The 22,544-nt window shown below is 35.6% G+C and overlaps 1 protein-coding gene across 5 annotated transcripts in view; it reads left to right on the top strand.

Annotated features, from left to right (window-relative positions):
- Nucleotides 1-17,581, top strand: part of THSD7A (thrombospondin type 1 domain containing 7A) — a 676,621-nt gene extending 659,040 nt beyond the window's left edge. For 4 of the 5 annotated variants that reach the window (XM_070615793.1, XM_070615794.1, XM_070615795.1 and 1 more), the window contains 6 exons: nt 275-448; nt 6,414-6,509; nt 9,562-9,644; nt 9,992-10,202; nt 12,657-12,744; nt 13,432-17,581. In XM_070615793.1, the coding sequence (XP_070471894.1) occupies nt 275-448; nt 6,414-6,509; nt 9,562-9,644; nt 9,992-10,202; nt 12,657-12,744; nt 13,432-13,516 (737 nt within the window). In that variant the 3' untranslated portion in view covers nt 13,517-17,581. The remainder of the gene's footprint in view (nt 1-274; nt 449-6,413; nt 6,510-9,561; nt 9,645-9,991; nt 10,203-12,656; nt 12,745-13,431) is intronic. The other variant, XM_070615796.1, reaches the window with a different exon arrangement.
- Nucleotides 17,582-22,544: the final 4,963 nt, after the last annotated feature.

The raw sequence follows: 22,544 nt of genomic DNA, 5'->3' as shown, positions 1-22,544 counted from the left end.
GGACAAGCTCTTCAAGCCATAGTTTACATTTAATATTATTAAGCAACACATAGTCTATACCAAATAACATACACTGAGAAAATAACAATATTAATACACATTTATAAAACTACATACAAACTTGCAAATATTAAATACTTACCTAAATTTTACAAATATCATGTATGACTGGCATACTTAAAAACGTTGCCCAGTGGGGTTAAAAAATAAAATGACTGTCTGGCTAGCTAGTCTTTATGGATATAAGTATAAACTATAAACCTGTGTTTTGCAGGTGACTGTTACTTGAAGGACTGGTCTTCGTGGAGCCTGTGTCAGCTGACCTGTGTGAACGGTGAGGACCTAGGCTTTGGTGGAATTCAGGTCCGTTCCAGAGCTGTGATTATACAAGAACTAGAAAATCAGCATCTGTGCCCAGAGCAACTGTTAGAAACAAAATCCTGTGATGGTGAGTGCTACAATTCATGAAATCTGTTCATTTTAGTTTTGTGATGATAGGCAAAAGCATAAGATACAGAATTTTCTGTTAAATAAGCAAATTTGCTAAGATGTTACTTAAGGCTGAAAATTGAATTAAGGGTATGATTCTGAATTCTAAAGATTTAGAGGAAGAAAAATATTGCCTTGCTTCATAAATTAGATATGAAATATTGTAAATAGTATTTCACAATTTTATGAGCTAAAAATGACTGAGATAATTAGGAGCACATTATTTGTAAACCTATAACAATCCTGATCATGTATGAATCTAACAATATCCTCAATTTATTTAAATCAAAAGAAACAAAGAAAAATTAGAAATATACAGCAAAATGAGAGCTTTTACTATATTCTCAGGAATTGATAAGTCGAAGCATTGGTAAGAATTAACCTAAATTTGGCATACAACGTATATGAACATACATGTTTATATGTCTATGTGTATGTGTACACACATATAGAGCCACGCACCCAATGTAAGCAACACACGACATTTTCAAGAACCATAGGGCATTAAAATGTCATAGTTTTGGAATATAGAGGAAGTCTAAATAAAAACAAAAGAACTGATATCTAGTGGAGAGTGTAGGGCTCAACAAACAACTCTCCCCTTCCTGCTTGTGTTCTGAAACAATTAAGTACGTCATATAATAGCAATGAAGAGCCAAAATATCACCTTTATTACTGAAAAGTTGGAGAAGAAAACTTAGAATGTTGGAGAAGAATACTTAGAATGAAAACCAAATGAGCGAGATGACTTAATCCGAGAACTGGATGGAATTATCCACCTTCTCACTTGAATCTTCCCAAACTTACCAACCAGATAAAACATTCCATATGTCCTGGGACTGTGTAGGTAAATAAGTAGAGAAAGGTCAGGGGTTACAATACATGAAGTAATTCCCAAGGAAAAAGACATTTGTCCACTCAAAAATGACAATGAAATAAAATCAGAACACAAAAATTGCAAAAGAAAGCCCCCATGCACACACAGAAGTAAAGACTGAAACCCACACTTCTGGAGCATTATGTATCAAATGGTATGTGGGATGCAGCTCAGAAGTACTTAGAAGACAACGTAAAGCCTTAAATGCTCACGTAGGAGGAAGAAAAGTCTAAAGTGAGCTAAGCTTTCAACTCAAGAAATTGTTTTTTAAAAAGAGATAAAGGAAATAGAATATACCTAATACAAATGAATATAAATCCAATGAGGTAAAAAACAAAGAAACAAGATAATCAACAAGACCAATAGCTTATTTTTTGACCAAACTGACAAAATAGACCACTTCATGGCAAAATCACTGAAGAAGAAAAGAGCAAAATCAGTACTACTACAAATAAAATAAAGTTTAGAAAACTGTAATTCTGTGAACAAGTTTTGCTAATAAATGTAAAAACTTGAAGACAATTTAGAATGTTATTATAATTTATCAAGAGTAATAGAGAATCTAAACCATGGATTATATAACTATTAAAACTCTATTAAATATTTACACACACATGCACACAAACTAAATCCTAAATGGCTTTAAACATGAGTTTACTAAAATTTAAAGAAACAGACTACTCCCTTTTATGTGAAATCTTAAGAAATAAAATAGAGTGAGAAAAAAAATGAGGATAATCTCCCCAACTCCTATGATAGTATAACTTGACGGTAAAATTAGTCAATAAAAATAAAGTCACCAATGAAAAGAGATGTCAAAATCATAAAAGATAAAATATTGGGTAACCAAATCAATAATATCATGACTAATTATGATTAGTTCTAGAAGTACAAAGATGCCTAAATATTAGAAAAATCTATTAATGTAATGCATTATATTAACAGAAAAATGCATATGATTGTTTATTATGCATTGAAAAGGTGTTTATAGAATTCAACATTAATTCACAATAAAAACTTGCAAACTAAATTTAAACTAGAAAGAAATCCAGTACCTAAGAAATGATATCTACCAAAACTGACAGAATACGTCATGATATAAGAGGAAACATTAGGGGCATTCCCTTGCAATCAATAACAAAACAAGAATGCCCACTATTGCCACTTCTTTCCACCCTAGTAAAGGAGGTTCTAGCCAAAGCATAATCAGAAGTTTAATAGCTGAAAAGGAAAAAATAAATCATCACTCACATATTATATGATTTTCACATTACAAAATTCAAGAGAATTTATGGACAAGTATTTGGAAGTAAGAAGAGAGTCAGAATCATACAAGTTAAAACCAATGTACAAAATGATTAATCTTTCTTTGACCAGTAAGACTCAATTACAAAATTTAATTAGAAAAAATGCATTAACAATCAAAATAAAACTGTAAGTAGAAATATATCTAACAAAAACAATGTAAGATAGTATGGAAAAATATGAAATCTTATTGGGGGACATAAAGAAAACTTTAAAAAAACATAAAACAGTGAAATAGACATGTTCATGGATAAAACCCTCAGTTCCATAAGGTCTTAATTTTACACCAGTTTATCTATAAATTCCATGCAATCTGAACAGACTGTTAATGTAATCTGAGAAGCTGATCCTAAAATTAATATGAAGGGATCGAAGACCAAGAAGAGCCCAGAATTATTTTACGAAGAAAAAGTAGGAGAGGAGGTCAAGGGACTTACATGACTTTGTATCAAGATATGCTCTAAAGCATTAATAGTTTAAAAAGAGTGACTGGTCAGGGCAGGTCCTGTGGCATAGCACTTAAGTTCACGTGTTCTGCTTCGGTGGCCCAGGGTTCACTGGTTAGGATCCCGGGCACGGACCTACACACTGCTTATCAAGCCATTCAGTGGCAGGCGTCCCACATATAAAGTAGAGGAAGATGGGCACGGATGTTGGTTCAAGGCTAATATTCCTCAAAAAAAACAAAACAAAAAAGAGTGTGGGGTCGGCCCAGTGGCACAGAGGTTAAGTTCGCAGGTTCTGCTTTGGTGGCCCAGGGTTCACCGGTTCAGATCCTGGGTGCGGACATGGCACTGCTCAGCAAGCCATGCTGTGGCAGGCGTCCCACATGTAAAGTGGAGGAAGATGGGCATGGATGTTAGCTCAGGGCCAGTCTTCCTCAGCAAAAAGAGAAGGATTGGCAGCAGATGTTAGTTCAGGGCTAACCTTCCTCAAAAAAAAGAAAAAAAAAAAAGAGTGACTGTTCAACAATAAAGCAATTAGACTAATGAAACAGAATAAAGAATTTCAGGAACAAATTCTCATATATAGATAAGTGGCAGAGGTGAAAGTCGGGGAGAGTGAGTGGATAAATAAAGTTGTGACAATTTGTTATCCATATAAAGTTTTTTAAAATATCTTTAGCTCACACCATATACAAAACTGTATTCTAGATAAATTATAGACCTAAAAGTGAAGAGGAAAACTGTAAAACATTTAAAGAAAATATGGGAGAGTATCGTATGAACTCAAGATAGAGACGGATTTACTAAATACGACACCTAAACCACAAACAAAAACGGGAAAGATTAAAAATTCTTTTATATTAAATTTAAATCTTCTGCAGAGTAAAATAGATCATAAACAAGGTTACTGGACAGGACACAGACTTAGAAAAGATATTTGTGAAGTCAACTAATTTCAAAGGATTAGTATCTGGAACAATAATTCTAAAAGTTTTTGGTCCAAGACCATTTTATACTCTTAAAATTGAGAACCCCAAACTGATTTTCTTTTGTGAAAAATATATTTCAAAATTTACCATTAATTAAAATTAAAACCGATAAATTTTAAAATATTTATTATTTAAAATAACCATAAACCAGGTGTATGTTACCGTAAATAACATACATGCTGAAAAAAGAGCTATTTTCCAAAACGTAAAGAAAATAACTTTAATAACAAGTGGGGTCTTGTTTTATGTTTTTGCAAATCTCTATAATACTGGCTTAAGGGAAGACAGCTGAATTCTCTTAGCTGCTTCTGCATTCAATCAACTGCAATTTTATTTTAGTTTATGCATATGAAGAAAATCCAGCCCTACTCACACAGATGTGTAGTTGAAAGGGAGAAATCCTCACACACACGCATGCTGAGAGAATGGCAAAGTCTCCCAGGATCTCTGGACCATACTTTGAGAATTGCTATTCTAGAATAAAGAATTCCCACAATTTGGGGCTGGCTTGGTGGCATGGTGGTTAAGTTTGCGTGCTCTGCTTCAGTGACCCCGGGTTCACAGGTTTGGACCCCGGGCACAGACGTAGCACTGCTCATCAAACCACAATGTGGTGGCATCCCACATAAAATAGAGGAAGACTGGCACACATATTAACTAAGGGCCAAACTTCCTCACACACACATACAAAAAAGAATTCCCACAATTCAGTGAGAAAAGGCATGGATTTCAGTAGGAAAAAATATCCAAAAAATATAAATAAGCAATTCTCTTAAGAGGACATCTAAATGCCCCCAAACATTTTTGTTACTGTTTAATAGCTTTAATAAGCAAAGAACTGCAATATAAAATAGCATGATAACTTTCCACACCCACAAGACTGACCAATAATTTAAAATCCGGCAATTATAAATGTTCCTTAGGGTTTAGAGCAATGATAACCCCTATTTGCTGCTAGTGGGTAGGTGAATTGTCACCTTTTGGAGTAAAAAATAAATGAGCTATATTTAGTAAAGTTTCAGCTATCCCTAGTGATACCCCGAAATTTCCCTTCTCGATATTTACCTTAAAGAGCACGAGGAGAATTGCACAAGGTTGACCACTGAGGCACTGCGGTCATAGCAAAAATTGAAAACAACCTAAAAGGCCACCCAGAGGGGAAATCAGCTGAATACGTTGTGGTATTTGGTGGAATGGAATTCTATATAGCAGTTAAAATAGATGGACTATGTCTACGTTAAAAAAATCACATAGAAGTATTTCATCTGTAACACTGACTGTTAAGTTTCAGAATGATACATAGATGATGATACTTTTTAAAATTTTAATACTACTATATTTCATTTATGGATAGAGAGATAGATATAGATGGATAGATAATTGTTAGTGCTGTTGAGTTGATTCCAACTCCTAGTGACCCTGTGTAGAGAAGAGCGGAACCCTTTGCCATCTTTTTGCGCCATCTCATCTTCCGGTGCTACATCAGACAACGCTCCACTGTTATTCATGGGGTTTTCATGCACAATTTTTTCAGTAGTAGGTGGCCAGGTCCTTCTTCCCAGTCCATCTAAGTCTGGAAGATTCTGCTGAAAACCAGTCTACCAGGGGTGACTCTGCTGGTATTTGAAATACTGGTGGCATAGCTTTCAGTATCACAGCAACACACAGCTGCCACAGTATGACAACTGACAGACAGGTGTGCTGGGTCCCTGGCTGGGAAAGGAACCCAAGCCACCACGGTGAGAGCGCTGACTCTTAACCACCAGACCACAATATAAGAATAAAAACCGTGGCACAGAAAGGCATACATCTACTTTAGATTTGGGTATTGCTAGACAGACAGAGAGGGAGATCAGATCGGGAAGGAATATAACAGGACATCAAGTTTATCTGTTATTTTTTGCTCATCAATAAGCAAAAGAAATCTAAAGCAAATGTGCCTAAATGGTAATATTTGTTATAATTGCACGACGGGTAATTGAATATTTTTTAAGTTCTTTTCTACCCTTGTCTGAATGTTTGATATTTCATAATATGTTAAATAAAACATAAATTAAATTAGAAATCCAGGTTCACATCAGATAGTATGACAGCAGACATGGTAAATTAGTTGGGATTTAGGTATATATCTGGAATTATGTAACACTTATAGGGCAACTTCAAGACAATAAATTAGCAATTGAATCATTTGAGATGGATTTCTTATCAATTTTCAAATGTTTGTAATTATTTTATTAATACTCTATCTCCATGAGTGTCCTTCTGGAGAGCAGAATGCGTCTGTTAATGTTTATTGTGTCCCTGCAGATGGACAGTGTTATGAATATAAATGGATGGCTAGTGCTTGGAAGGGCTCTTCCCGAACAGTCTGGTGTCAAAGGTCAGATGGTGTAAATGTAACAGGTAAACCGTCATTTCTCTTTGTTCTTTGAAAGTCTTCTTATAATACACATGTAATTGGCTAAAGAAAATAATTAAGGAAATAAAGATATTCTTTCACTATTCAACACATGGTTGGGATTCAGGACACCTAAGTTGTCTGTCTGGTGACCAATGACAAATTATTTTAAATTATAATGTTTCAATTAAGTTCTAGCATTTTAGACCATGCTGCTAGAACTTATTAAATTAAAATGCTTTCTAGCTTTAATAAATGATTGTTATAAGTAATAATTCTCAGATTTTTTTTTTTTAAAGATTTTATTTTTTTCCTTTTTCTCCCCAAAGCCCCCAGGTACATAGTTGCATATTCTTAGTTGTGGGTCCTTCTAGTTGTGGCATGTGGGACGCTGCCTCAGCGTGGTTTGATGAGCAGTGGCATGTCCACGCCCAGGATTCGAACCAACGAAACACTGGGCTGCCTGCAGCGGAGCACGAGAACTTAACCACTCGGCCACAGGGCCAGCCCCTCTCAGATTGTTTTTCTTAGAAATTTTATTTATTAATAACTCACTATGTGCTAAAAAAATCAATGTTTTATTGACTATATCTGTTTCTGTGCCTTAAAGGCGATACACGTGCAGATAAAAAATATTACCAAAGGAATATGATTATACAAATCCAAATATCTTGCTTGAATTCAGAAATCTGTGGCTTATTGTTTTTATTAATTAGTAGGGAAGACCTATTGGTAAATCCCAAACCCAGAGCATCTGAGCAGCTCATGCACTCTGTCCACACTCAAAAATTATTATACAGACAAAGAAGAAATACAAATGAAAAACTTTGCATGTCCTTTTACCCAAATATAGCCTAAACAACTACTCTAATCTGCAATTACTAATGTGTCCCCATCTGAGCTCAGTAAATGCAAGGAATGCCAAGGACCCTTTGAAGAGGGAAGAAACTTGGCTCCAGATACGTAGTAAACCATCCTGCAGATTTCCTGGAAAGAAAGATCCAGAACCTCCACCTCAAGCATATGGACCCAAAGATCTAATGTGTCTCCTTAAACAGTTTATTTTTATAGCTTGAATCCGTAGGAATCTCTTGATTCATAGCACAGCAGCAGCATGAGTACACAGTGAACTGTTCAGGGCAACCTGCTGACTTGCAGCCATTGTGTTGACCTTCTGACAGGGAGAAAAAGTAATGTGCATTTGGGTGCCTCTGAGTAATGTCCATTTATAAATTTAGCTGTAATACATACAGTGAGATAATAGGAGTAGGGATCAATTTTTTTGGAAAGCATCAATTTTTGTATTGAATTTTAAATTACCTGGATTATTGAAACCTAATTACTTATTTCCTCCCTGTGAAAGCTGGAGCAGGATGTCAAATTGTAGTCTTGAGAAGATAAGATTTTATACATGAGAAATCTGTATTAAGAAACCCTTGGTAATAGCAACTCCCAGTGGACACATGTATAACAAAGAAAAGATACCTGCCAGGAAACCTTTACTCTCTCCTAGTAGTATTTTCTGGGAGAAAAAGCAGTTCCAACCACAGCAGTCCAAGAAGTGTAGGGGAGAAGCTCTGGGAAGAGAAGCACAGGCTTTCCAAACTCAAAGGCATTATAGAGCTGGTCCACTCCTCTCAGATGTTGAAGATGAATGTCTACACTCTTCATTGAACTATTCAGAAGGCATTTTACAGCTTCCCCAGAGGGTCCTATTAATTTTCTGGGTTTTTTTCAAATATGGATGCAAATAATACTTATCTGGTTTTTCTCTACATGTTAAAAGCCATTTTCCCACTGAAATTGGGGCTATTCTCCAACGCAAAGATAAGTCAAATTTTAAAAGATTTACCTTGGAAATCATATTTTCAATTTCTTTCCAATACAGTAGAGTATCCAACGTATTTCTTTCTTTCTAATACTGTTTGACACTAAAAAACCAATGTGTAAATGATTTGCGATAAACTCTCTGTGCACTCTTCTTCCATCTTTTAGGAGCAATGACATTCTTTATGAGAAATAGACAGGCATGTAAAGTATATTACCTACCTTGACTAATTGTTTTAATTTTATGAATAGTTGTCCCTGTAAGAATCTCAAGATGTTGTTTTCCTTTTTCTTCATGTGTTTGATCATCATAACTTCAATATGGTCATTTAATTGCAGTTGTCTTACAATGACTAACTACTTTTCCATTACAATTTTTCTCTGAATATTTTGTTTATAATATTGGGAGATAAGGCAAAGAATTAACAATAGCCGCCTTTGACTAAATTCCAGAGGATTATCGATCCCATAAATAAAGGGAAAATTTTGCTAAAATTCTGTTAAACTGAACAAGTATGGTTTGAAACTATGAGTTCCTTCCATATCACCAGTATTGCTTCTTTATGACATCTAGTCTCTTCTTAAAACCTCACCTCTAACAACTTCGGCACACTTGGTACTAGCTTCAAAAAGAAGGAAGCAGAAGGAGAGAGGCAAAGTCAAGTTGAAACAATAGTGCAAGCACATCACTTAGCAGCCACATTTGTCTTCTTTCCTTTACCCCAAAAATCCTCTGTTATCAAGAATAGAGATTTTCTTAAAAAGAACTATGCATTATGAAAAAAATACATTTATTTAGTAGTCAAATAAATTAAGAAACACCTCAAGAAACATGAAAACTATTTCATGAATAGCCAAGAAAGAATTTTAACTTTGAAGGGAAATTAATTCTGCCTTTTAATGCTGGATTTGGCCTCAGAACCTATGACAGAAACAGCTTGTGTGCAATTATTATTTTCAGAGTAGCAACTATAAAATTATCCGTTCAGCAAATGCTTATTGACCACCTGCTAAGCGTCAGGCACTGTGCTGTCTCCTATGAATAAGAAAGGCCTCAAGTTCCTAAATAAAGTAGTCAAGGTCAACCAAATATTTCACAGTCAACCGCCCTCAGAAAAGTCTGTGGGATTCCCAAAGTGGTTCAGGATTCAAAGAGAAATTTAAAACAGCAGTGTATTTTTATCATTGCAAGAGATGCTACTTGTCAAAATATGATTTTTTGTTCTGCAGGGGGCTGCTTGGTGGTGCGCCAGCCTGATGCTGACAGGTCTTGTAACCCACCGTGTAGTCAACCCCACTCGTACTGTAGCGAGGTATGTGTGAATTCATTAGGGTAGACAAGCTAGCTTCATCATTTGTCACCCCACTGCCTCTTATGCAATCCATTTCCCAAAAGAAAGCATGTCTTGAGGCATAAAAATTCTATTTTTGGACCTCTCCTTTTACCAATATAAACAATTCTGAATGCACTTGCTTCTAATGTTAGAATAAGTTGTATGCGGTACAGACAGTGTGTTCTTTTTTCTGTGGTTAAAACAGAAATTACCTGTAGTAAATTCTCAAAACAATACTCCTTTAAAGCCTTCTCTTCAAGTCAGATCTGTTATGCTTTCAAAGATCACTTTGCATGTACAGTAGAAATCTTCTTGTTCTCCTGCAGACGAGGACATGCAGTTGTGAAGAAGGGTACACCGAAGTCATGTCTTCTAATGGTACACTTGAGCAATGCACACTTATTCCTGTGGTGGTGATACCCACCATGGAGGACAAAAGAGGAGATGTGAAAACCAGTCGGGCAGTACATCCAACCCAACCCTCCAGTAGCCCAACAGGACGGGGGAGAACCTGGTTTCTACAGCCTTTTGGGCCAGGTGAAGTGACTAGACAGCGCTGATGTAAAATTCTTTAGTTATACATTTAACCAACACCAAAGGATTAAAAAATGAACACGCATTTTCATATGAGCTACTTATTATTTCATCTGTACTCATTTATTTTGATACTGCCATATGTTCCTTTTTTTTTTTTACTACTATTATGAAGAAAGCACTCCTGCTCAAAGTTCAGAGAAATGAAATTACTTCCTTCTGAGAAAAATTTTGGGATTGATATTACTTATTTCAATTTCAGTCCTAAGCTTACAAATATAATTATTTCACATTGAACAAAGAAATCTCACAATGAAAATATTAAGAAAAAAGCATATTCATTCAGTCATTCATAACTGGAACAAATAAAACTATAAAGATGTACAAGAATTTTTCCTTTGACCACAGAGCAGTAATAATTTGAACCTTAAATAGGAACATCAGGAATTCAGTGCTGTCTGGGGGACACAGGATAGCCAGACCAATTTCTTTCAGCCCTTGGAGCTGACACACTCAAGTGCTCAGTCTATACTAGCACCAGACACACAGGGGCAGGGATGGAGCTTCCCTGTCTAAATGGGACAATCTAAACTTGGAGACTGATCAGACCTTGTCGTATTAAATGGACAGCTCTTAATGTGTCTAGTAATGGACTTGAACCCAATACAGGCAAAAGTTTGAGGGCCTCACGAAATACTATCCCTACTCTGTACACTTTCTAGCTCCATTTGATTCAACCACACACTTACCCATAGAACTAAGCTGGTCCTTAAAAATGTGCTATGTGTGCTATATGGTAACTAAGACCATGCCACTTTTTCTCACATCCTAGAGAGATTACTAGTTTGTGACCAAAGGAAATCTCCAAGCAAAGCCAGGCATAAACTACTTTATAGCTCCATTAAAGACATGAGAAATGAAGGAAGGAATTTGCATAGCTAGCACATCTCTATTTTTAATGCATTAAGTCAAAACACTTTCCCTTATTGGAGAATCACTATTGGGGTTTTTAAAACTATTTTCAATATTTGGGTGACTCATGTTTAACCACATTATCCCTTCCTTGATTAGGTTTTCAGCTAAAAATAAAATTTATTTTGCAAGGCTGACTTGTCTGTGTAAGCATGGGAAACTCTTCTTCTCTCAGTGTGCAAGACAGTGGACCAGCAAACGGCCATTAGCAATCTTGACCTTGACCAAGAATCCAAGCAGATCTCCTCAATCAAAATTGGTTTTTAAAAAGAGAATATTATTATTGTCATTTTAAATTTAATATATAGTTTTCCTAAAGTGAACATTTTAATGTTTTAAAAAGGCACATGTTCTAAAAAAGTACCTTTAGACTTTTAGATATTTGTTGAAGAACCCTCAAGGCAGATAAACCCAACAGTGGAACAGCTGTCTTGATTTTAAACCCAGACACAATTTTAAAAATCTTTAGATGTGAAAAGAAAGGCTATTTAGAACACTAGCCTGTTTATTTCCAGCAAATGAATCCTTAAGTTGATTCAGCTCTAGGTGGAAAAACACTTCCCAGTACTAATTTGCTTTTGATGCCTTCCAAATATTGAATAAAGCAGAATCTCCGTATGGTTGATTTGCCCAATCTATAACTTCAACACTAATATCATATGTTTAATTGTATGTATGCAACTGAAAGTATATATTGATGTCAGGATCAAGTTAAGTTAGGCAAAGTCATTAGTAGTATCTTCTGTTTGAAGTTTATTCAGAACATAAAACTGAGAAGTTCAAAGAGAATGAGACCAAAAAGCCAAATTAGAAAAGTCGCTTTTCTGTCTGATGCCATATAATAGAAAAGGTAGAAAAAGTTATTTAGAGATCCTTTTATATGTTAATCAAACTTGGTTATTTTTGCAAATGATATTGCCGAATCAATTTTAAAGCACGTATAAGTGTAAACTGGATAAAAGATTATTAATTCCAAAAAATGTCAAATATATTCACTTTCAACTCATCTGGAAAAAATATTGAAATGACAAAGTTTATGTTCAAATACCTGTCTGCATCACCTGTAAGTTGTAGGACTTTCTTGAATCGCATTATTTTTCTTCTGTTCTTATAATTGCCATTCTCAAAATAGAATGAAAATTGGAAGAAAATGTTTATATAGCATTACACATATATAGGATTTGAAGTAAAATTCAGATAAGCAGTAGAAATTTAAACATATTAACTTGAAATCTAGACTCAAATGGAATTGAAAACATTATTTCTTTCTTTTAAGCTCCATTTTCATTGATAATTTATCTTTAATGAAGGAGCATCTAATTCATAATAGCAGCTTTTCAGTAATCATTAATTGTGTCTAAGTAATCATTCATTTTGAGTGTTGAAAGGACTTAGTCATATGTGACTGGTCATTGGTCATAGTTAAAGAGTGTCATATATATACCAGACTAATGTGAATTAATGACTAATATCCATTCGTCTTAGATGGGAGACTAAAGACCTGGGTTTACGGCGTAGCAGCTGGGGCATTTGTGTTACTCATCTTTATTATCTCCATGATTTATCTAGCTTGGTGAGTGTTTAAAAGTTTCAGAATTTAAGGGATACATAATCTATTTCAGAGGAAATGCTTTCAATTGACCATAGCATAGGAACAGCAAACAAATGTCTCAAATAAGTATTCCACATTTATTTATTGTTCATCTTAAGTTCTAAATAAACCTAGCTTTAGTCTTAGTTTAGAAACTACCAAATCTGAGCCATTTAATTTCTGAAGATGAGCCAGAGCTATTCCAGGTCATCTTGTCAAGTCCGTTCTCCTGGGTTATGCAAGAGAATATGCTTATGGTGAACTGTAGATTTTTATATTGAATTACTACTGGAGGAAAATATTATGGTAATACCTAATCTTATTCAACTATCTTTCTAAACATGTATTATTTATAAAGGTTTCTAGCCAAATGTAGATGATGATACTACTGTTATTTCTGTTGTTAGGACTAGAAGAATTTCTTTTCGATAATTCATCTTTACAGGGTAATAAAATATTTGATGGGTTCTGTTTTGAGTTTATTCAGAGCATAAAACTGAGAAATTCAAAGATACCAGAAAATGAAATTTTAAGGTTGAATTTAGGCAATGTAGGCAGTTAAGCAATTTAGGTTTATCAGTATGTTTCATATTTCTTATTTAAAACAATAAAATTTAAAATTGAAGATTGACTTTCTTTCTCTCGGTTTTAATGATTTTTTTTTTACAGCAAAAAGCCAAAGAAACCCCAAAGAAGGCAAAACAACCGACTGAAACCTTTAACCTTAGCCTATGATGGAGATGCAGACATGTAAAATATAACTTATCCTAGCAACAGCCACTGTCAGCTTTCTGACTTTGCAGTAGATGTCCAGAGGCCACAAACCTATTCAAACTGTGTGGATTAAAATTCATTGTAACTTTATAAAAGAGCATCATAAAAAGAGTGAAAATCACGGTGCCAGTGGAGATATCAAGACAAGTACCACTTACATAGAAACCATCAGCCCTGAGAATTCTAGCAGATTTAGTTGAATACATGCTGCATTCTGAGAGTCTTATGTGATCTTCTCTGAAATCTACCAACTGACAATTCACTTTCATCTCTACAATATGGTGGTGGAGTTGGTCAGTTAGGACGCCCAATGTAAGCCTCTGTCTGCAGTTAACCTATAGTACCATTTTAGCATGAAGAGTTCATACCAAGATCTCTACAATACTATAGTTAAGCATAACAACATGTATACTCAATTGAATGATACACATTATTATGTCAGATTAGATACTGGTTAATAAGCAATTTTAATGGTGAATGAAAGATAAGCTCTAAGCTGAGCAGAAAACCCCTCGAATAAATTCAGCATCTTGGTGGTTGATGGTGGCTTTTATTGACCTGCATTTCAGAGGCAAAGACTCTTTTATAAGACTTAATTCTTGTCTCTCTCCAAAGTATGAATGCTGGACATGTACTAGTACCTTAGAAGAGTCCTTAAGTTCAGTATTTTCTAGTGGTTATTGTCTGAAAAACTAATTTGCTTGTGTTAATATCTTTCTACTTTCCCTAATTTTCAAACTGGTTGCCTGCATCTTTTTTGCTATATGGAAGGCACATTTTTGCACTATATTAGTGCAGCATGATAGGCACTTAACCAGTATTGCCATAGAAACTGCCTCTTTTCATATGGGATGAAGACACCTGTGCTAAGAGTGTCATGGAGACATTTATAAGTTCTTGTATCCTGAAGAGAGTAAAGTTCAGTTTGGATGGCGACAGGATGGAATTAGCTGTTACATCTGCTGTATACGCTCTTCCTCATCACTGCAGCCATTGTGAAATCGACGACATGGCGGTAACTTAAGTGTTTAAGTCCCGAACTCATTAACCCTCCAAAAGGTGGATCTCTCTAGGTGGTTTTTAATTGTACTTTGAAGGCTGTTTATGACTAGATTTTTATATTTGTTATCTTTGTTAAAAAAAGAAAAGAAAAGAAAAAAAGGGGCTGGTTGTCTTTTAATTTTGAGCAGATGGAGAAAATAATGTTTTGATGATTTTTGTAGCTAAAAGAAATCAAAATTGTGTGTTGCTTTTTCTTTCTCCCTGATTTGTTTTCATAGTTTCAGAATGAATGTATTTCAAAATTCGTAGTTGTGTCTTTCTCACTGGTAAAAGTTGAAGAGGTCTTTTTAACATATGATTCAAAAACTAAAATTTTTAAAAGAGAAGAATAAGTATTTTGTCCAGGGCTTCATAAAATATCTAGCCCAAGAATAGTAAACTTTTTTGGAAAAGGGCCAAATGGTAAATACTTTCAGCCAGGTCTATGTTGCAAGTTCTCAATTCTACCATTGTGAGAACACAGCCATAGACAATATACAGGGATAAAAGAATGAGCATGGCTGTTTTCCAATAAAAAAAAGTCGGCAGGCCACATTGACAGGTCGTGGTTTGCTGACCACTAGTCTAGAAGTTTTTTCAATGCTAACCCTCCATTGTGTCATCTTTAGTTTTCATTCATTCACCCTCAGACTGTGATCAGTGTTTAATTTCAAAGGTGAAAAGCAGTCATTAAACTTATCACTGTGTTGGATGCAGCTATATTTTTCACAGACGTAGCCCTGAGAATGGCACAGTGAATTAATATCTAACTTGGCAGACTTCTTTCATATGAAAAGAAAATTCAAAAGGTGCCATTAAGAAGCAATACCTTTTTCAGGCGACATTTACTGCAACAACCTTGGGGAGAGGGCAGGACATTAGGTTTTCAGGTCTTTTAAAAATAGTATAACAAGCTATTTTATCTTATAGCTGTGTTCCTATAAAAGTGGTTTGGACTAGAAGGTATTTTACCTTCATACTAGGACTTGAACTCCCCCTGCTGTTCATTAGAGTATTTGCAGAAATTACAAAAGACATCAGATTAGGATGTCATTGTCCCCAAAATGAACAGATTTCTACAAATTTCAATAAGAATTAAACGTGGTAAGCACTAATTCCTTATTCAATGTCCACTGTATTAGGTAATGTCAATCATTTCAAAGGAAGCAGGTGGTCAGGAAGATGAGAATTTTACCTTAAATCAAGGATTTAAACAAGGAAAAGCATGAAAACAAATTAATTCCAAATCATTTGTCTTATTGAAGAGGAAGACAAAAATAATATTGTTACTCTAAAACTTTGATTGTCAATATATGTATTCAGGAGTCTTTCAGATAATCCTCATGTTGATCTCTTTGAATAAAATGAACTCCATTTGTCCAAAATCCTTGAGAAAGAATCTATTGCAGTTACCTGAAGAATTCAGCAAACAGCCTTATGAAATGTCTGCAACACGTAATAACTTTGAAATGATTGAATAGAATAAGATATTGTTGCTACTAAAGCTGTACTTACAATATTGTAAAATGTCACTAATTCAGAAGGCAGATGAGTATCATCCTATGCATATGTTAAGAATTAAATGAATTAATTGACCAAAATTATAAAATGGTGTGAACATACAAGATGATTTTATTCACAAATTGGTTACATTTTATGACACTGTGGAGGAGACTAGGTTCAATGTGCCCTAACACGTTCATTGTTAGGATAAATAAATCCTGGAGGGCCTCTTGTTAGAAAGGTGACTGGACGGGAATGCAGCTAGCTATCTACAAATTTTTGGACAAATGAAGGTTACTGTATTCATGTTTATAACGTGAAAATGGCCTTATTTTTGTTCCTGTCATGAGTCAATAATGAGTTCAATACTTTGTTGGAATTTCATCAAAGTCCCTTCTCTCCCTATTCCCTCTAAGAATTCAGGAGTGGAATATACCTTGTCTATTGACACTTCTGCTTTACCAAAATGGTCTGTGAGCCCAGAAAGATCTAGAACTACCGGTCTATAAGTGGGAAGGTCTGCTTGGTTTAAAATAAAAAAAAAGAAGAGAGAAAAATATAGACACAATATCATACGCTTTTGTTGGGCTCTCTCCATATAAACCACATAGAAATGGCGTAACTGATGTCTTGAAAAGGTTGACTTGCTTGTTCATCGATACCTAATCTAGGATATTGGCCATAATCCTTATTTCAAAGCCTTTTTGAGGACACTACAGTATAGCTTAAGCTAATTTGAAAAGGAGTACATAAAAGCATGTTCTTAATTACTTATAACAAAGCACAAGTTACTTATAACAGGACAAGTATTTATTGAATTATCACATGTAAGACACTCTGCTAGGCACTGTAAAAAATTTAGGAATGGCTTTTGTATACAGACATATCTAAGACATTCAAAAGGAGGAGAAAAATGCTTAACAAGTGATGATAGCACTGAAACACATTACCCTTTACTCTGGATTTGTTTGTCGCTGTGGTTAGTATTTTTCCTCATGTAACGTCCATGTCTTAGGCCCTGCTGTCAGGCTTCTCTTGTATGCCTCTCCACCCTCAGGGACGGTACGTGGCCATGGTCCTTGTGGCTTAATCAGAACTCTCTTAAGTTCCTGGACATTTCAAGATAAAGTGATTTCTTTAAAACTTCTCGCTGGAAGCAAGTAACACCTCTCACAAATTTTTTCTTGCCTCCTCTAACTCCCTGTTCTTGACCTTTTATGATGATTCTCTCTGCCTGGTCTCTCTCTACTCTGCTCTCTTATCAACACTCTGCTCTCTTATCAACACTAACCTTGTCTACTTCCCTCAGAACCACCTTCTACTAAACATGCTCAAATTTTTAATAAGAAAAAAAGAGGTGAATATCTATATTTCCTTCCTATTGGAGTCAAAGTGTCACTTAGAATGTGAACATTTTGATTTAAACAGAATGGACTGGTCAACGAGATGAGTAAAAAACAAAGGAAAGCTGTGGAACACATGCCAAAAGAAAAAAGAAAAATAGACCCTTTTCTGTAAAAATGTCAGTTGCCACGCTGGACCCTCCGGCTCTGCTTACGTCCATCTGACCTCTCTTCACATCCTTCCCTACGTGAGGGACGCTGCACCTTTCAATCCTTCCAGAAAGGAGAGCCCATCTTAGGCTGATTTGGGGTCTGAATAGATTTGCAAGAATCAGGCTTCCCAAAGGATTTGAGGTCTCACTATTTATAAAAATATTACCAAATGCAAATGAGTTTCCAGTTTCATTTCCCCTCTAAGATTAAGGACGTTGAGAAGAGAGCAATCCATGAACAAACCTGTGAGGAATCTTGTCAGAGAGTCACCTGTCCTGGGTCTAGATTAGATGTGAGAACTGACACCTCTACCCGTCCCCCCGGTCCTGTCCTCAGAAGGCCGTGACGGCAGAACAGGATTTGGGACATCTGAAACTGGAGTGTGGGCCTAGCAAATATTACTCTTTATAAAAAGGATGATAATTCTGTATCTAGCAGGGACGCTGACAAATGGTTATGTCTACATTATCAAATGAGTAAAACAACTGCTACATAGATAGAGTTAATTTTGTAGTTTTATGTTTTTGTTCTTCTCCCGAGCCAGATCTTAAAATGGGCAGTATATGGAGACTTTTATTTGTGGGAGTCATTTTTTCAGGGATCAAAAATCTCTAGTCTATTTAGAATAAAATTGGGTACCAGTCTTATTGTTGTGTTTTGTAGATGTCCCTTTGTTTTTAAAAGAGGTAGTTTCTAGATCATCTACTTTGAACTGTCAATGAACTTTTCCCAACTATTTTTCAGGAATCTATGCATGTTTATTTTTAAAAAGTAAACATTAAGATTCCCTTTCTGGTACTTTTTCCTGCCTATTTCTAGCACAGAAATTTGAAGAGATCAGTATCTGTCATTGTAAAATAAAACTTTATTAAATTTGCAATATATCTTTCTATAAATTATAATCCCCTAAATGTGTTTTTCGATTAATTTAATTACCTGAATATTTATTTTGTTTAATTAAGGAGGCAGCTGTCTAAGAAATTTTTGTTAATATTGCTTTGTAAATTGTGTAATGTAATTTATTTTAAATTATGTACATTTCTTTTTTAACGCACAAAATGTCTATGTACAATTAACTACAGATTTGCAAATAATGTCACTAAGCTTTATTCAGTTAATACAGATGGCATGTGAAGATGTAATATGCTTTTTTACATTTTCATATGGATTATTTGTAAATAACTATGTTGCTGACAAACATAAACACAAATCATTTTCATTCTACTCGTGTGTATCTGTGTTTTAATTTGCATCATTTGCTGCTCAAATGTGAGTTAAAAAAGTATCAGTGAATATCCAAATCCTTTTACTACTGTATTGCCGGTTCCTGGGTCTTTTTTAACTACTCCAATTTAGAAGGTTCGAGAGATGCAAAACTTTGCTTGAAAAGTGAGGCTACCAAATTAACCATCATTAGCAAAGGACCTCGATTTCCAGTCAATTAAAAGAGCACCAGCAGAGGATGATCAAACCTCTAGAATAGAGTACAGCTCTTCTTGCCCCCTCCGTCAGAAAGCAGGCCTCTCTCTGTCCCTTCTCCCTATGTCTACCAATAAAAGATTAAACCTTAAAACAAAGCGGGAACCCACTCATTAACAAATTGATTTCCTTAATTCCTCAAATTAAGATTCACGCATTTGCAAATTCAGAAAGGGATACACAAATTAGATAAATTACTGCCAGAGTGGTTTGCAGTTACAACATTTTCTGAAATAACTGTTTGTTAAAATATAACTAAGCAGAGAACCTGTTAAACACTTAGTATATGAACCACTCAAACTATGCAGCTAGCCTCAGACTCTTGATTAAAATAACGATGATTTGCAGTCTCCTTATTTTCTGTATTCATTACAATTGAATCTAGATGAGGATTTCTAAAGTGTATCACCCAGATATTTCTTTAGGTATATCTGGACATTCATGGTCAAATTACTAACTTCATTATTTGTTTTGCAACTTCAGTTTATGTCCTGCAAACACAGTGTGACTGGTCTACATTCTACATTTGCTTCTTCTGAGTCCCTGGTGAATCCTTGCATTTAACTCTGAACATATTCCAGGAAAAAGTCAACACACACTTCAATTTACACTTCTCGTCAGTGTCAGTTACTCTCCAAAGATATTAGATACAAACAGAAATGCCAACTGCCCTTTGGCTTCCTGATGATGCAGTTTTTGTCTTCTTTTTTTTTTTTTTCCAGATGACTTCCCCTCCCCACCTCCCTTCATAGCATCTCCCTGCCAAGGTAGCCCATCTGATATGCATCCTGCCATATTTTTCTCCTTGATCATAAAATCTTATAAACATGATAAGGCTGGGGGAGGATGAGAGGGAGAGAGAAATGGCTGAATTGAGTAGACACAATCAGAAAACAGCTTCATTTTTTTTTCCCCCTTTAACTGTTTGCAAACACAGTACAACGTCCTTTGTCCCCAAACCCTGGCAACACCTAAGGCAAATCCCATAGCCTTTTGGCCACCATTTGAGTTATGAAAAAGCCCCAGTCCAGGCTGAAATAAAACATCCATCTTTCTCATTGTTTTCATTTCCTTGACCACTAGCACAGTCAAGCAACTTTTCATCTTTTCATACATGTATTGGCGATTGGGATTCGGTCCTCTATTACAAATAACTTGCAAGAATCAGGCTTCCCAAATGATCTGAGGTCTCACTATTTATAAAAATATTACCAAATGCAAATGAGTTTCTAGTTCGATTTCCCCTCTAAGATTGAGGCGTTGAGAGGAGAGCAATCCATGAACAAACCTGTGAGGAATCTTGTCAGAGAGTCATCTGTCCTGGGTCCAGATGAGATGTGAGAACCGACACCTCTGCCCGTCCCCCTGGCCCTGTCCTCCGACAGCCGTGACCACAGAACAGGATTTTGGGCGTCTGGAACTAGAGTGTGGGCCTAGCAAATATTACTCTTTATAAAAAGGATGTTTTGTAGTGTGAGATGATAATTCTGTATCTAGCAGGGACGCTGACAAATGGTTATGTCTACATTATCAAATGAGTAAAACAACTGCTGTAGATAGAGTTAATTTTGTAGTTTTATGTTTTTGTTCTTCTCCTGAGTCAGATCTTAAAACAGGCAGTATATGAAGACTTTTAGTTTACGGGAGTCATTTTTTCAGGAATCAAAAATCTCTAGTCTATTTAGAATACAATTGGGTATCAGTCTTATTATTGTGTTTTGTAGATGTTCTTTTCATAAAAAAAAAGCAATAGTTTCTAGATCACCTATTTGAACTCTCAATGAACTTTTCCCAACTATTTTTCAGGAATCTATTTGTATTTATTTTAAAAAGTAAACATTAAGATTCCCTTTCTGGCAATTCTGGTCATGCCAAGTGGTTGTTAATTTTAGAACATCAACTAAATTTTAACTTTTTGGTAAAGAAAAAAGAGCTTTCTGGGTTTTATTTATCCACAATTTTTTTTTATCCCAGGCAGAGATGGTCTGACAATGGTCCCTGACACCTCACTGCCCCCAGCCATTTGCTGTTTCGTAAGCCTGCTCACCCGCCTCTCCAGGGAATCTTTGAGGGCAGTGTCACATGGAGGTGCTGAAGCTGGATCCCAGTCTTTTATTAAAACCACACACTTATCTCAGAATGCTGCCCTTACTGTTACCTGTACCTGGAACACTCTTCCCTTCAACATAGGCCTGACTGCCCCCTCACTTCATGCAGGTCTCTGCTTAATCCCACCTCCTCTGAGAAGCCTTCCTTGACCACCCCCATCACTCTCTATCCTCCTTTGGTTTTCTTCATGGCACCTGACATATATCTTTTTGGATCATGATTGTTTGTCTTTTGTTTTTTGTACTCTCTCACACACATGGGAGAGGCCAGGTCTTTATCTCTTTTGCTCCTTGCTTAGAATGAAGCCCAACACATAGTAAGAATAAGGAATTACTTCTTGTTGGATGAATAAAAGAATTAGTGAAATGTGAGGTCTATGGATAAAGAGTAGTTAAGCTTAAATAGCAGATCACTTACAAAGAGGCCACTAGGGTTAAGAGACCAACTAATTCACCCAAAGCTTAGAGTTGTCAGTACTCCATTGTGAATACATTTTATATTCATTTCACCTGCCAGAAGTATGTTAACCTAAACCCCTCAGAACACACAATGCTATGACGTGGACAGAAAGATAACAGAGCAGTTGAAGAAATAAAAACAGTAGTGACTAAGACAGGCACCATAGAGGAGTGACAACTGAGGACATGCGAAGAAAGTGTGGGCTATAGGATTTGGGAAACTATATTGAGAATGCAGTCTGTAAACGAGAGAACTCTGCCATAGCTTTCTCTCAATTTAAGTTCATTGCATGAAAAATTGCAGTTGGAGTATATAACGGAGCTGGGAATACTGGAAAATGAGGAAGAGAGGTCGATTAAGCAAGAAAGGAGCAATTGCAAATTTCTAAAAAGCCCTTGTGCCAGAATACAAAAGCAGCCTGACTTTCCTATTCAGTCTCAAACTGTATTAATTTATTTTATGGTATCAATAATAGTCAAATGATATACTATTTGCTTTAAAGCAGAAATAAAACAGAAAGAACAGAATAAAGTTACAATTCAGAGTGCTTCCCAAATTCCCATAACTCGATTTGAAACAATAGAGAGGGACATTCAGCAACCATGTAAATACGTTAATAGACCATTTAAAATCCATTCCTTGTAGAGCAAAATGTCTTGATTTCCTGGAGAAGTAAAAGGAATTTCAAGATCAGAGTCAGCCAGTACGTCTAGAAAGTAATGTGGAGGAGAAAGTGCACATCTTCAGAAGAGGCGTAGACCTGTAGCCCAGTCTTTCATAAACACAGTGATTGCAGTGAAAACCCTGTCAAACCAAATCCCCAGGGGCCCTCCAGCTGCTGCTCTGACAGTTGATGTATAA

Source organism: Equus przewalskii, chromosome 4 (genome assembly GCF_037783145.1).
Source record: "Equus przewalskii isolate Varuska chromosome 4, EquPr2, whole genome shotgun sequence".
Classification (NCBI taxonomy): domain Eukaryota; kingdom Metazoa; phylum Chordata; class Mammalia; order Perissodactyla; family Equidae; genus Equus; species Equus przewalskii.
This window is presented reverse-complemented; position numbering and strand designations above follow the sequence as displayed.